A 13,204-nucleotide genomic window follows, 5' to 3' on the forward strand; every position below is an offset into this window, starting at 1 on the left:
AATAACTTATTGAGATCAAAACCAACCTAAAATTAAGCCATTGTAGAGCGAACAAGTCAGTGGCATTCAGCACCTTCCCAGTGCTGTGCGCCTCCATTGCGTTCCAGAACGTATCCATCATCCACAGTGAACACCGCAGCCAGGAAGCAGCTTCTCCCACGCCCTTCTCCCGAGCCCCTGGCAGTATTATTCTGTCTAGTACTTATGTTTTTAAATTTTATTTTCTGAGGAGTAGCTCTTTATGGTCTGTAAGTCTGAAAGAATCAGGACATGTCTATAGATTCATGCACTGGTAGGCTGAGCACAGTGGCTCACACCTGTAATCCCAGCACTATGGGAGGCCAGGAGGTTTTTTTGAGACAAATTCTGGCTCTGTTGCCCAGGCTAGAGTGCAGTGACACAAATCATAGCTCCTGTTACCTTGAACTCCTGGGCTGAAGCAATCCTCCCACCTCAGCCCTTGAAGTAGCTGGAACTACAGGCATGCACCACCACACCCAGCTAATTTTTAAATTTTTTGTACAGATAGGGGTCTTGCTATGTGGCCCAGGCTGGTCTCAAACTTCTGATCTCAAATGAACCTCCTTTCTCAGCCTCCCAAAGTGCTGGGATTATAGGTGTGAGCTAGTGTGTTCAGGTGCATGTATCTATAGACACAGATACCAGTGCACATATCTATAGACATGTCCTGATTCTTTCAGACGAATGGCCCATTAACAGCTACTCCTAGGAAAAAAAGAGCCAGACTCTGTCTCAAAAAAACCTCCAAAACAACACACTGATGAAAATGTGGTCACAGAAGTTATATATCCAACAAAACCAGCTTGTGCCCACAGGTATGTTTTCTAGGCGTTAAAGCACAGCTGCCTCTTGCTCCGAGTACATATTTATTTTTTCTTTTTTTGTTTTGTTTTGAGACGGAGTCTCGCTCTGTCACCCAGACTGGAGTGCAGTGGCTGATCTCAGCTCACTGCAGCCTCTACTTCCTGGGCTCAAGTGATTATCCAGACTTAGCCTCCCGAGTAGCTGGAACTATAGGCACATGCCACCATGCCTGGTGAATTTTTGTATTTTTGGTGGAGACATGGTTTCGCCATGTTGACCAGGCTGGTCTTGAAGTCCTGACCTCAAAGTGATCGGCCTACCTCAGCCTCCCAGATTGCTGGGATTACAGGCATGAGCCACCATGCCCAGCTCATGAGTATGTATTGCAGTGTTCACAAATTACTTCTCTCATCATTTGAGTTGTAAAGTTTCTTTTAAGACAGCATATTCTTTGACACCCTGGTATTTTAATTTAGCATTGCCCAACCAGAGCAAGGGTTTCCAAACGGTCGGAAGTCACCAACTATTCGTTTTCATTCTAAAATCTGTTTATTGAAAGAATATACAGAGATGCGCTATTTCAAAATCTACTAGTTTTATTGTAGTAAAATGTATGTAAATAAAATTTTCCATTCCAATTATTCTTAAGCATACCTAATTCAATGACATTAATTATAGTCACAATGTTATATAATCATCAGCACTATATATTTCCCAAATGTTTGCTGCCAAAAAGAACTCTATTAAGCAGTAACTCCCTGTTCCCTGCCACACATGAAATCACAGAATATTTGAAATTAAAAAGATATATATTAGCGTTTAATACCTAAAATATAGTAAATATAGGACAAAGGGTAATGCAATACAAAAATCATAGTAATTGTGCGTAACTAGTCAGAAATAATCATAATATAAGACAGAATTAAGTAGGGGTTGTCATAAGTTTTTTTCCCCTTATCTGGGGCAAAATAAAATGGCAGAAAGCATTTTGCCTTTAGAGGACAACATTCAGACCTCCTTTACATTCTGTTCTCTTTATACTGTTCTTTTTTTTTTTTTTTCCGACATTCAGGCTCAGTTGCCCAGGATGGAGTGCAGTGGCATGATCTTGGCTCACTGCAACCTCCGCCTTCCGGGTTCAAGCAATTGTGCTTTAGCCTCTCCGGTAGCTTGGATTACAAATGTGTGCCACCACACCTGGCTAATTGTGTGTGTGTATGTGTGTATTTTTAGTAGTGATGGGGTTTCCCTATGTTGTCCAGGCTGGTCTTGTACTCCTGGCCTTAAATGAACCGCCTGCTTTGGCCTCCTAAAGTGCTGGGATTAGAGGCTTGAGCCACTACACCCAGCTTATACTCTGCTCTTGATTTCATTTGGGAAAACGTATGTTGGCAACAATGAGAAGGAATTAATGCAGGGAGGCCAGAAGAGGAAGGTGCTAGATTCAGAGCAAGCTTTTCACAAACTGGGAAAGTATGGAATAAACTCCTGCCTTCACAAAATCAGCAGACAAGTCTGGCCCCACCATGTAAGAGCTCCGTGGCCTGAGCAGCTCATGTCACTTCTCCAAGCTTGGGTTCCTCATCTGTTGCACAGGAGGTTGGGAAGTGCTCACACAGGCCTGTCGGGAAGACTGTGGGCCTAGTGACCGTGTGAACAAGTGAAAAATTTCTGTTTCCTACACACGAATTAACTTCCCTTTGTGAAATACCCCAAGGCACTTTGTTGAAAGATCCCTACCCTTCCTGCACCAGCCCTGGCATGGGGAGTGCCTGCCTGTCTAGGCTGGCACCAGGGGACTTTCCTCTGCTCGCCCACCCTGTGCTCATCTCTGCCCTCAGGTGTGGGGAGACTGGGTGAGGCCTTTAAGAGTAGGTGCTTATCTCCCAGTGGAAATTGGCTGTTCAGCTCTTAGTTCCAGGGGGGAAATCTTCAGTGTCTTCCTTCATCTCTTCCCAGGGTCATTAACACTGGTGCCAGGAAATGCCCTGTGTGTTAGGATTTCACTGCCTTTACTGCTCAGAGAAAATCACTCGTAGAGTGTATCTCCAGAGTGAGCCTGCCTGTTAGGGACTTGGAAATAGCACAGGATCCCTCAGAGCCCAGTGGGGTTGAGGGGGGCGTATGTGCAATTGATTCAGCTTCTCCAGAGGGTAATTTGGAAAATTATATCAAAACCTAAAATATAGACACCCTTTGACTCAGAAATCCCACTGTGTTAATCTCTCTTGAAAAAAAATCAGTATGACTATATATACCTCTATAGAAAAGATATTTCTGACCGCATTGTTTATAGTAAAAATGGAAAATGTTCGTCTTCAGGGGAACGTTGACATCAATTGCAGTTGTTGCACTGGATGGAATAGAGTGCAGCTGCTAAGAGTGAGGGACTGATGGCAGAAGATGTATGAGATGTTTTTATATTGAAAGAGCAAGCAACAGAATAACCTATAAAACTTTTTAAGAAGCACTGTGCAAGGTGGGTTGATCATCTGAGGTCAGGTGTTTGAGGCCAGCCTTCCCAGTATGGTGAAACCCTGTGTCTACTAAAAATACAAAAGTTAGCCAGGCGTGGTGGTGGGCGCCTGTAATCCTAGCTACTTGGGAGGCTGAGAGAGGAGAATTGCTTGAACCCGGGAGACAGAGGTTGCAATGAGCTAAGATGGCGCCATTGCACTCCAGCCTGGGTGATGGAGTGAGACTCTGTCTTAAAAAAAAAAAAAAGAAAAGAAAAAAGCACTGTGTTTGCGTAGGTGTATGCACATGTGTAAGATTTGAAGTTAGATGAGTAAATTAGAAATAGGGCAGGATTGGACAGGGTATCATTGCCACTGCACTTTCTTGTCCCCTATGGCCTCCTCTGGGACAATTCATTCTTCCTTGATTTCCTGTCTAAAGTAACATGCAAGCCATCCCATTTTTTCCTTTTCTCCTTCCCTTTCATTTTCCTCCCTTCCTCTTATCCCCCTCCTTGCCCTCTTCCTCCCTCTTCCCTCTCTCCCTGCTAAAGGACACCCTGCTTGCTTCTAAGTGTTGGCAGTTACGAATAAACCTGCTCTCAACACTGGTGTGAAAGTTTTTATGTGAAAAACATAAGTTTTCCACTCCTTGGGTGAATAAGGAGCACGATTGCTGTGCTGTACCTAAGAGTATGTTTAGATTTGTAAGAAACTGCCAAGTTATCCTCTGAAGTTTTGCATTTCCACCAGCCATGGATGAGAGTTCCTGTTGGTCTGCATCCTTGGCAGTGCTTGTTGTAGTTAGCGTTGTTTGTCCATTCTAATAGATGTGTAGAGGTGTCTCATTATTGTTGTTTTGAGACACAGTTTCCCTCTGTCATCCAGGCTGGAGTGCAGTGGTGTGATCCTGGCTCACTGCATCCTCTGTCTCCCAGGTTCAAGTGATTCTCCTGCCACAGCTTCTTGAGTAGCTAGGATTACAGGTGTGCGCCACTATGCCGGCTAGTTTTGTATTTTTAGTAGAGATGGGGTTTCTCTATGTTGGTCAGTCTGGTCTTGAACTCTTGACTTCAGGTAATCCGCCCACCTCAGCCTTCCAAAGTGCTGTGATTATAGATGTGAGCCACCTTTTGTTTGGCTGGCCCAAAAGAGCATTTTTAACTAAAATATTTGTAATTCAGTATTACTTTGCCCAAAATCAGTATTGTATATACTATTTAGATTCTTAGATTAGCCAACAAAATTCTACTGACCCAAACATTTCTCCCATAAACTAAAATCTTAGTAATTTAATGAACCAAACCAAAACAAAGACTCTAATCCTACCTTCTTGAGTGCTGGCATTTGAAGGAACACACTCATTCATTCAGTAACTGTTTATTGAGTGCCCACTCAGCCTTGGCCTGCTGATGTCTTTTTCTTCAATAGAAGCTTTTCTTTTTTTACCCCCTGGAAAAAACACCATCTCTGTTTGTGGCCAGGTGAGGGTGGGATTTGGAGGGTAAGGGATGGAGGGGTTAGCTGGAGGCTGTCTGCAGATCCTGCTTGGATTAAAGAGCACCTGGAGCAGCCGCCGAGCTGTAGGTGGCAGCTGTAGGGCTCGGGTGGCATCTGTGGAGGGCCTGTTGCCCAGTCCCAGGCCAGGAGTGCGTCATAGCTCAGCTTCAGTGCTGGGCGTGGCTAGCAATGATCGATCTGGACCTCCTGAGGGCGGGTTGGTTTGGTGTGGAGCCAGGTGTTTTGCAGGAAGTATTTTTAAGGTGTAGAATGAGAGCTCCATAGAAGAAAAGGGGCACTTGGACTTGGATTCTGGCTGAGAGACTTCCTGGGTGAGAGGAGGATTTGGAAGTGGTGACACAGAACTGGGCCCATTAGTGAAGTAATGTGATAGAAGCTGTTTACTCCCGACTTGCTGAGTGACTTTTTTTTGTCCTTGAGCACACCTGGTTTGGCTATGTCCTGCCCGAGCATTGAGGCCTGATAGGACATGACCGGGGTTTTGCTGTGTTTGGGTGTGTGGCACAGCCAGCACAAACTGCTCGGATCCCCAGCAGTGAGTCAGGGACAGGAGCAGAATCCCAGTCACGTCCCACCCTGAGTCAGGCTTGCCAGCCCTGGCAGCCTCGCCCACTGTTACATAAATGGCAGGCCATGAATTCCAGAGAGCTCATTCCTGCAGCCTCCCTTTCCAAAGCGGCATTATTTAAAAGTTGTTTTCTCCAAGAAAATGATATTTCCATCTTAGTGATCGCAGCAGCTAGATGATTGATGAGGTATTTTCCCCCTCTGAGCATTGAGTATTCCCAGTTTAGAGTCATTTTGTTCTTCTTTTTGATTGAATGATGGTGATTTTTTTTGTTCTTTTTTTTTTTTTTTTTTTTTTTAAGAAACAGGGCCATGCTCCATCCCTGCCAGGTTGGAATGCAGTGGTGCAATCATGACTCACAGCAGCCTAGAACTACTGGGCACAAGCAATCCTCCCACCTCAGCCTCCTCATTAGCTGCAACTACAGGCGAGTGCCACCATGCCTAGCTATTTTTAATTTTTTTGGTAGAGATGGTGTCTCACCATCTTGCCCAGGCTGGTCTGAAACTCACGGCCTCAGGTGATCCTCCTTCCTTAGCCCCCCAAAGTGCTAGGATTACAGGCATGATCTACTGCGCTGGGCCCATCCTTACTTTTCAACATAGCTATCAGAAAAGCATTCAGCATGAACCGCTCAAAAGATGATCCTTACTATGAGAAAGAAAGGCACATTTGAAGTCTGCACTCCTTAGTTAGAACCAAGACTTGATTTTTCTGGTGATAGGAAATTTATTTTTTTTACAGATCTCTCAAAGGCCTTGGTTCTGACAGAAATTGGCCCCAGGCGTGACCCTGCGACCCTGAAGCTGTTCCTGAGTAACATGGAGCAGCTGCTGCACGCCAAGGCACATGGGTACGATGTTCAGTTCAGGGAACACCCTGCGGCCAGAGGAGGAAGAACGGAATGTGGGCTTGCTAAAACTCCTTCGGGATTTGAGGAGGAAGCCTGGTATGGAAGAAGTAGGAGGGGCACATGAACACCAGGCTCAGGCAAGCCCCGTGAGGCACCTGCCCGAAGTAGATGCTCCTAAATAGCCAGGCCTCTGGTCATGGGTGGGCACCTGTGTCCCTTCTGATCAGAATCCGTGGAACTGACCTCATGCAGCTCAGCCAGCAAATGGTGCAAGTACTTAAAGTCCTTCCCAAGTGGACTTGGCATCAGACAGGTTTATCGAAGCCCAATGAATCCTCTTTGTCACTCGCCTTCCCAGTAGGGCTGTGCTGTGACCCCTAGCCCTGTGAGGCCACTGACACTTAATGGCATGTTCAGTAGAGGAAGGATTCAGTTCTCTGGTTGCTGCATCTCAGGTGCTCAGTAGCCAGGTTGGCTGGGAGCTGTCACGGCACAGAACATTTGTGTCTGGCTGTGTCCTCCTGTTGGTGGGCGGCTCCAGGCCCTACATTCTGCCTCCAGAGCTTTGGTGGCAGAGCTATGCCTCATTTTTCACTAGGGGACATGCTCAGCCGGGGTACATGACTAAAGTCAGCTTGCAAACCACAGCAAAAGCTCTACTCCCACCTGCATCTGTCCTCCCCTCCCTCTCCCCAGGGTCCGAGTGATCGGAAGCTCCACATTGGCCCTCTGCCACCTGGCCTCAGGGGCTGCGGATGCCTATTACCAGTTTGGCCTGCACTGCTGGGACCTGGCGGCTGCCACAGTCATCATCAGAGAAGCAGGTGGCATCGTGATAGACACTTCGGGTGAGCTATCCTGTCCTCGGGATGCAGCAGCAGAAACTAGACAGAGAGACACCGTGGGTGGGGCACTTCCTGAGGTCCCCACTTACTAAATTTCCCACCTTGGGGTTTTTCGGGTTTTTTTTTTGTTTGTTTTTGTTTTTTTTTTGAGACAGAGTCTTGCTCTCAACCAGGCTAGAGTGCAGTGGTCTGATCTCAGCTCACTGAAACTGTCTGCCTCCCTGGTTCAAGCAGTTCTGTCTCAGCCTCCTAAGTAGCTAGGATTACAGGTACGCACCACCACACCTGGCTAATTTTTGTATTTTTGGTAAAGATGAGGGTTCACCATGTTGGCCAGGCTGGTCTCAAACTCCTGACCTCATGATCCACCTGCCTCGACCTCCCAAACTGCTGGGAATACAGGCATGAGCCACCATGCTTGGCCACAGTTTCTGTTGTTGAGAGCATGCGAGGGTGCCATGATAGTGGAGGCCTGCACCAGGCTGACCTCCTTCCTGCCATCCTTTTCCACCATTGAATCAGGATATCTTGACCAGATGGCAGCAGCACTGCCACTTCCCATTTACACGCCACTGACAGCTTTCTTTTTTTTTTTTTTTTGAGACAGTCTCACTCTGTCAGTCACCCAGGCTGGAGTGCAGTGGCACGATATCAGCTCGCTGCAACCTCCACCTCCCGGGTTCAAGTGATTCTCCTGCCTCAGCCTCCCGAGTAGCTGGGATTACAGGCACGTGCCACCATGCCCGGCTAAATTTTGTATTTTTAGTAGAGATGGGGTTTCACCATGTTGGCCAGGCTGGTCTTGAACTCCTGACCTCAGGTGATCCACCTGACTCGGCTTCCCAAAGTGTTGGGGTTACAAGCCTGAGCCATGGAATTTCAGCCAGTGACAGTTTTCTAAGGGCTCCCACAAGAATCCAGTGAGGTGGGCAGAGCAGGTATCACGGTCCCCAAATTTCTGAGGTTAGCTTCTTCCGCAAGGCCCCATAGCTTGGTGTTGGGTCAGTATCAGCACAGGGCATGAGTGTCCAGTAGAGTTTGCAGAATGATTCTGGCAGATGACTGTTCCTTCTGCTTCAGGGTCACTTGAGGCCCCGTGACTGAGCTCCTGGGAGCGTAAGTGAGCCCCTAACTCTGTGCTGCCTGCTATATCCACGTAGTTTCAGGCAGATAAGCCAGGTGAATCCATCAGATCCCATTCTCTCCCAGCTTTTTGCAGAAACACTGTGGCTCACTTTTATCTATTGGGCATGGACGGCAGATCTTTTGTAATTTGATTTCTACGTGTTTCCTGTTTGTCCTTTCAGAGGGCTTGACTGAGCTATCAGTAGGGTATAAAAATGAAGAGGTATCAGCCATCAGCAGCAGGACTAGGCAGGTCCATTCCACGTGTATGTACGTATCTATGTATATATGTATGTATGTATGTATGTTTTTGAGACGGAGTTTCACTCATGTTACCCAGGCTGGAGTGCAATGGCGCGATCTCGGCTCACCGCAACCTCCGCCTCCTGGGTTCAGGCAATTCTCCTGCCTCAGCCTCCTGAGTAGCTGGGATTACAGGCATGCACCACCATGCCCAGCTAATTTTTTGTATTTTTAGTAGAGACGGGGTTTCACCATGTTGACCAGGATGGTCTGGATCTCTTGGCCTCGTGATCCACCCGCCTCGGCCTCCCAAAGTGCTGGGATTACAGGCTTGAGCCACCGCGCCCGGCCAATTTTTTGTATTTTTAGTAGAGAAGGAATTTCACCATGTCAGCCAGACTGGTCTCGAACTCCTGACTTCATGATTCGTGCACCTTAGCCTCCCACAGTACTGGGATTACAGGCATGAGCCACTGCACCCAGCCCCATTCCACATTTTAAAGGTCCCATCACTTTGGATTTTACCACTAGAACACCTGAAGGCTCATGTATGTGAAAGAGGGTCTCCATCCATGTAGTTAGACCTGTTTCTCATCCCCCAGGAAGATGCAGGGCTTTACTGTCTTGCCCCAGGTGCTTAGAGTGTGGGCCCCACAGCAGTGGTGCACCCCCAGGAACCTGTGGGCAGGCAGAGCCTTTGTTTCACGAGCCCTGGCTGACCCCTCTGCATGGTCAAGCTTGAGAAGGGTAGCTCCCCTGTTCGGGTCTAGCCCATCACTTGCATTTCTTAGGACTTTAGGTTCTCCACCTCTAAGGCAGTGGCAGCTTCAGAGCTGTACTCTGTACTGTGCAGCCCTTGACTGCCTTCACACTGGGGTGGGGCGGGAGAGGCTCCATCCCTCTATTCTTTGTCAGATTCACTCCTAGACCACCTGAGTTGGGGCTTGGGCATAGTTCCATGTGCCGTTTCCTGTGCTGTGTGCATGTGGGTAAGTTGTTATACAACATTGTTCAGCCCTCTCTGGTAACTTGGGTGCCTGGCTCTTTCCCTCTCTGTCCCCAGGTGGACCCCTCGACCTCATGGCTTGCAGAGTGGTTGCTGCTGGCACCCGGGAGATGGCGATGCTCATAGCTCAGGCCTTACAGACGATTAACTATGGGCGGGACGATGAGAAGTGACCGCAGCTGAGGCAAAGCTGCTCCCAAGGCCTCCCTAGGCTACTGTGGGCTCCTGGGGAGGTGGCCCTGGTGGCCCACGCTCCATGCCAGTGGCTCATGCTCTGTTCCTCGCTACCCCAGAGGGAGCTGCCATGCTACAGTGAGTGGCTGGCCTTTTAAATCCATGTCTCTCTCACCGGGATTTTTGGTGTTAAGCTGTTTCTTTCTTTAATCTCATGTAGCCTTTTTCAGGTTAGTACGCGTTCTTCTGTCAGGGCCGAAACGCAAATCTCCTGTGAAATATGTATTGATAATCCAATCTTGATTTTTCCCCCTCAGAATATAAATCTCAGGTAATAAGGCTTTAGAGCTGCTGATAAAGCAGACTGTTCTCAGGCCCTTCCCCGCGGGGTACTTCAGAATGCAATAAATCAAAATAACGGCCCTCTGTGTATCTGTTTCCTCTATAAGTGTGTCATCTGCTTCCCAAACAACTCTGTGGCTCTCATCCACTGCTGTGGATCTATGCTCTCAAATGAAGAAGCTCTGCGAATGAAACCCAAAGCCTACTGTGTGCCGACTCCTGCCTCTGATGAGCATCCTGAAGGCGACCCCAGTAATTAAGATGTGATGTTCAGAACCCAAGACACAGGACAGACAAAAGTAAACTAATCTCTGAAAGCTATTGTTTCTGTGATCAGGTTTTTTTGTTTTTGTTTGAGTTGGTGTCTTGCTCTGTCTCCCAGCCTGGAGTGCAGTGGTGTGATCACAGCTCACTGTACCCTTGACCTCAGGACTTAAGTGATCCTCCTGCCTCAGTCTCCTGAGTTGGGACCACAGGCACTCACCACCATGCCAGGCTAATTTCTAAAAATTTCTCGGTAGAGATGTGGTCTCACTGTGTTGCCCAGGATGGTCTCAAACACCTGGGCTCAAGTGATTCTCTCACCTCAGCCTTCCAAAGTGCTGAGATTGAATCACGATGACTGACCAATCTGATCAGTTTAAAGAGGAGAAACTGGGCCTTATTTGTTTCTCTTTAGGAGGCAGAATCGTATGTAAGAATAATTCTAATGAGGATATTAACTGGTTGGCCAGGTATCTTTTCTGAAGTTTAAGAGTTGAAGAAGCCTTGGCCAGTTGCAGTGGCCCACGCCTATTATCCCAGCACTTTGGGAGGCTGAGGCAGGTAGATCACTTGAGGCCAGGAGTTTGAGACCAGCCTGGATGACATGATGAAACCCTATCTCTACTAAAAATATAAAAATCAGCTGGGTATGATGGCACGTGCCTCTAATTCCAGCTAGTTGGAAGGCTTGAGGCCCAAGAATCACTTGAACCCAGGAGGCGAAGGTTGCAGTCAGCTGAGATCAGACCACTGTACTCCATCCTGGGTGACAGAAGGAGACTGTCTCAAAAAGAAATAAAATAGCCAGGCATCGTGGTGTGCGCCTGTAATCCCAGCTACTTAGGTGGCTTAGGTGGGAGAATCGCTTGAACCCAGGAGGCGGGGGTTGCTGTGAACCAATATTGCACCACTGCCCTCCAGCCTGGGTGATAGAGTGAGACCCTGTCTCGAGAAAAAAAAAAAAAAAAAAAAACAAAAAGCAGTGAGTGTGAGACAGGTGACACAGATGAAAGATGAAGACCTAGAGGATGAAAGGAAGGGACTATTGCAAAGATCTGGAACTCCAGCTTCAAAGCCAGGAGTGTGGAGCCTGTGGGGCAGGGCCACCGTCACTAAGCCAGGCTGGACAGAGGCCTAAATCTGAACCTGAAGTTGGAGGAAGAGGGGAACAATGCTGCTGGCCTCTGGGAACGGGAAGATCCTAAGGGGTGACGCCAGCACCCAAGTTCCTAAGCAAGAAGTAGCCACACAGCTTCCTAGAGTGTGGCATCTCACGAGGGCCTCCTGGAGCAGAGATTTCAGTTTGTGACTAGTCACGTGTCACATGTTCCATCTTAGCAGACACATGGGTAAACAGGAGCCCTGCCAGCCAGGAACCCCCTGGACTCTGCAGGCTGGCAGCGCCCACGTGACAGCACCGAACAGGCCAGCTGGAGATGTGAGTGTAGAGGGGAAAAGGATCTGGAGCAGGATGTTCAGATGGAGGCAGAGAGAAATGGCTAGGGCTGCAGTGGGGTGAACATATTTGGTTCTGCATGGCTGCAGGAGGCATCTTGTTGCTTGGAGGTTCGGGGAGGTGACGCTTAAACACATGGGCTGCTGGGCAAGGTGGCTCATGCCTATAATCTCAGGAGGCTGAGGTGGGTGGATTACCTGAGGTCGGGAGTTCGAGACCAGCCTGACCAACATGGAGAAACTCTGTCTCTACTAAAAATACAAAATTAGCCGAATGTGGTAGCACACGCCTGTGATCTCAGCTACTTGGGAGGTTGAGGCAAGAGAATCACTTGAACCCGGGAGGCAGAGGTTGTGGTGAGCTGAGATCGTGACACTGCACTCCAGCATGGGCAACAAGAGCAAAACTCTGTCTCAAAAAAAAAAAAAACCACCAAAAATCAAAAAACCCATGGGCCAACTCAAGGCCTTGGGCACCAGGCGGAGCAGTCTAAACTTTGTGCTGGACACAGGGAGGGTACTTGTGATACTGTGTCTGTCAGTCCTTCTACGGGAGAGCTGCTTCTAACCATCATCAAGTGACAGGAGAGGAAGCCCTCAGGTGGCAGGTGTAGCTTGATTCGGTGAGAATGTCATGGTTGTCAGTCATGCCACAGGGTTGCCCTTCAGTAGAATGATCTGATACATCTATGCAGAAAGTAATTTGAAGGTTTTTGGCAGTTCCCTGTGGGCTTCTCGGACTGAATAATGGAATATCAGAAGGGGGTGTCCCTTAGGAATCATGTGGCCCAACCTTCTGACCTCCAGGTCCCACCAGCCACTAGTCTTGCGGTAGATTGTAGGCATGTCTGGTACATCCAACACTAGAAAAGTTATGGCATTGGACAGGGAATCCTCTGCCAACCTTGGGGGAAGGAGCCAGTGTGCAGGGACATGAGTTGCTCAGGTTGGATGGTGTGCCACCTCATATCCCCTGCCTAGGTCCAGACGGCTGGCAATCCTCCATCTCCTGCCCCACCCAAGAACGGTCTGTCCTCAGACCTGCATTGGCTGGGTGTGTAACATTCACCACCTGGACCACGTTCCCCAAAAGCCGTCTCAGAAAGGGTCAGAATGGCCTGCTACTGCTGCCCACTGGAAGTTTCCATGCTATGAAATTATTCGTTCCCCACCTATAGGTCTGGAATGCCACCACGTGGTCCCAAGACCTCTGCCTTTGACAGGGTGGTAGCTCCCAGCCCCTCCCAAGTGGCAAGCCTGCCTGGGCATGGAGGGCCAGGTCTGCTAGCCTCCTTGGCTTAGAGAGGAGTTTTTCTGAGGTATTAGTAACTGTGAGTTACCACATGTAGCAAGTGTACAGGCATTAGCCTAAAAAGCTCAGACAAGGATCTCCAGAATAAATGGGCTCGCTTTGGACTAGGCAAGGGATTGCACTTCGGGATGTGTGTGCTATGATGATGGATCAGGGCATATCCAGGGATGTCATGGCAAAGAGGAGTATTTTTCTTTTTTTGAGACGGAGTCTTG

The 13,204-nt window shown here is 48.3% G+C and overlaps 1 protein-coding gene across 1 annotated transcript in view; it reads left to right on the plus strand.

Moving 5' to 3' along the window:
- IMPA2 (inositol monophosphatase 2) overlaps nucleotides 1-10,038 on the plus strand; it is a 57,222-nt gene extending 47,184 nt beyond the window's left edge. Inside the window, exons 6-8 of the mRNA XM_032293413.1 lie at nucleotides 6,115-6,223; nucleotides 6,920-7,071; nucleotides 9,500-10,038. Of these exons, the coding sequence (XP_032149304.1) occupies nucleotides 6,115-6,223; nucleotides 6,920-7,071; nucleotides 9,500-9,615 (377 nt within the window). The 3' untranslated portion in view covers nucleotides 9,616-10,038. The remainder of the gene's footprint in view (nucleotides 1-6,114; nucleotides 6,224-6,919; nucleotides 7,072-9,499) is intronic.
- Nucleotides 10,039-13,204: the final 3,166 nt, after the last annotated feature.

The sequence above is a fragment of the Sapajus apella genome, unplaced genomic scaffold, assembly GCF_009761245.1.
Source record: "Sapajus apella isolate SASKATOON/1434 unplaced genomic scaffold, GSC_monkey_1.0 scaffold29, whole genome shotgun sequence".
Taxonomy (NCBI): domain Eukaryota; kingdom Metazoa; phylum Chordata; class Mammalia; order Primates; family Cebidae; genus Sapajus; species Sapajus apella.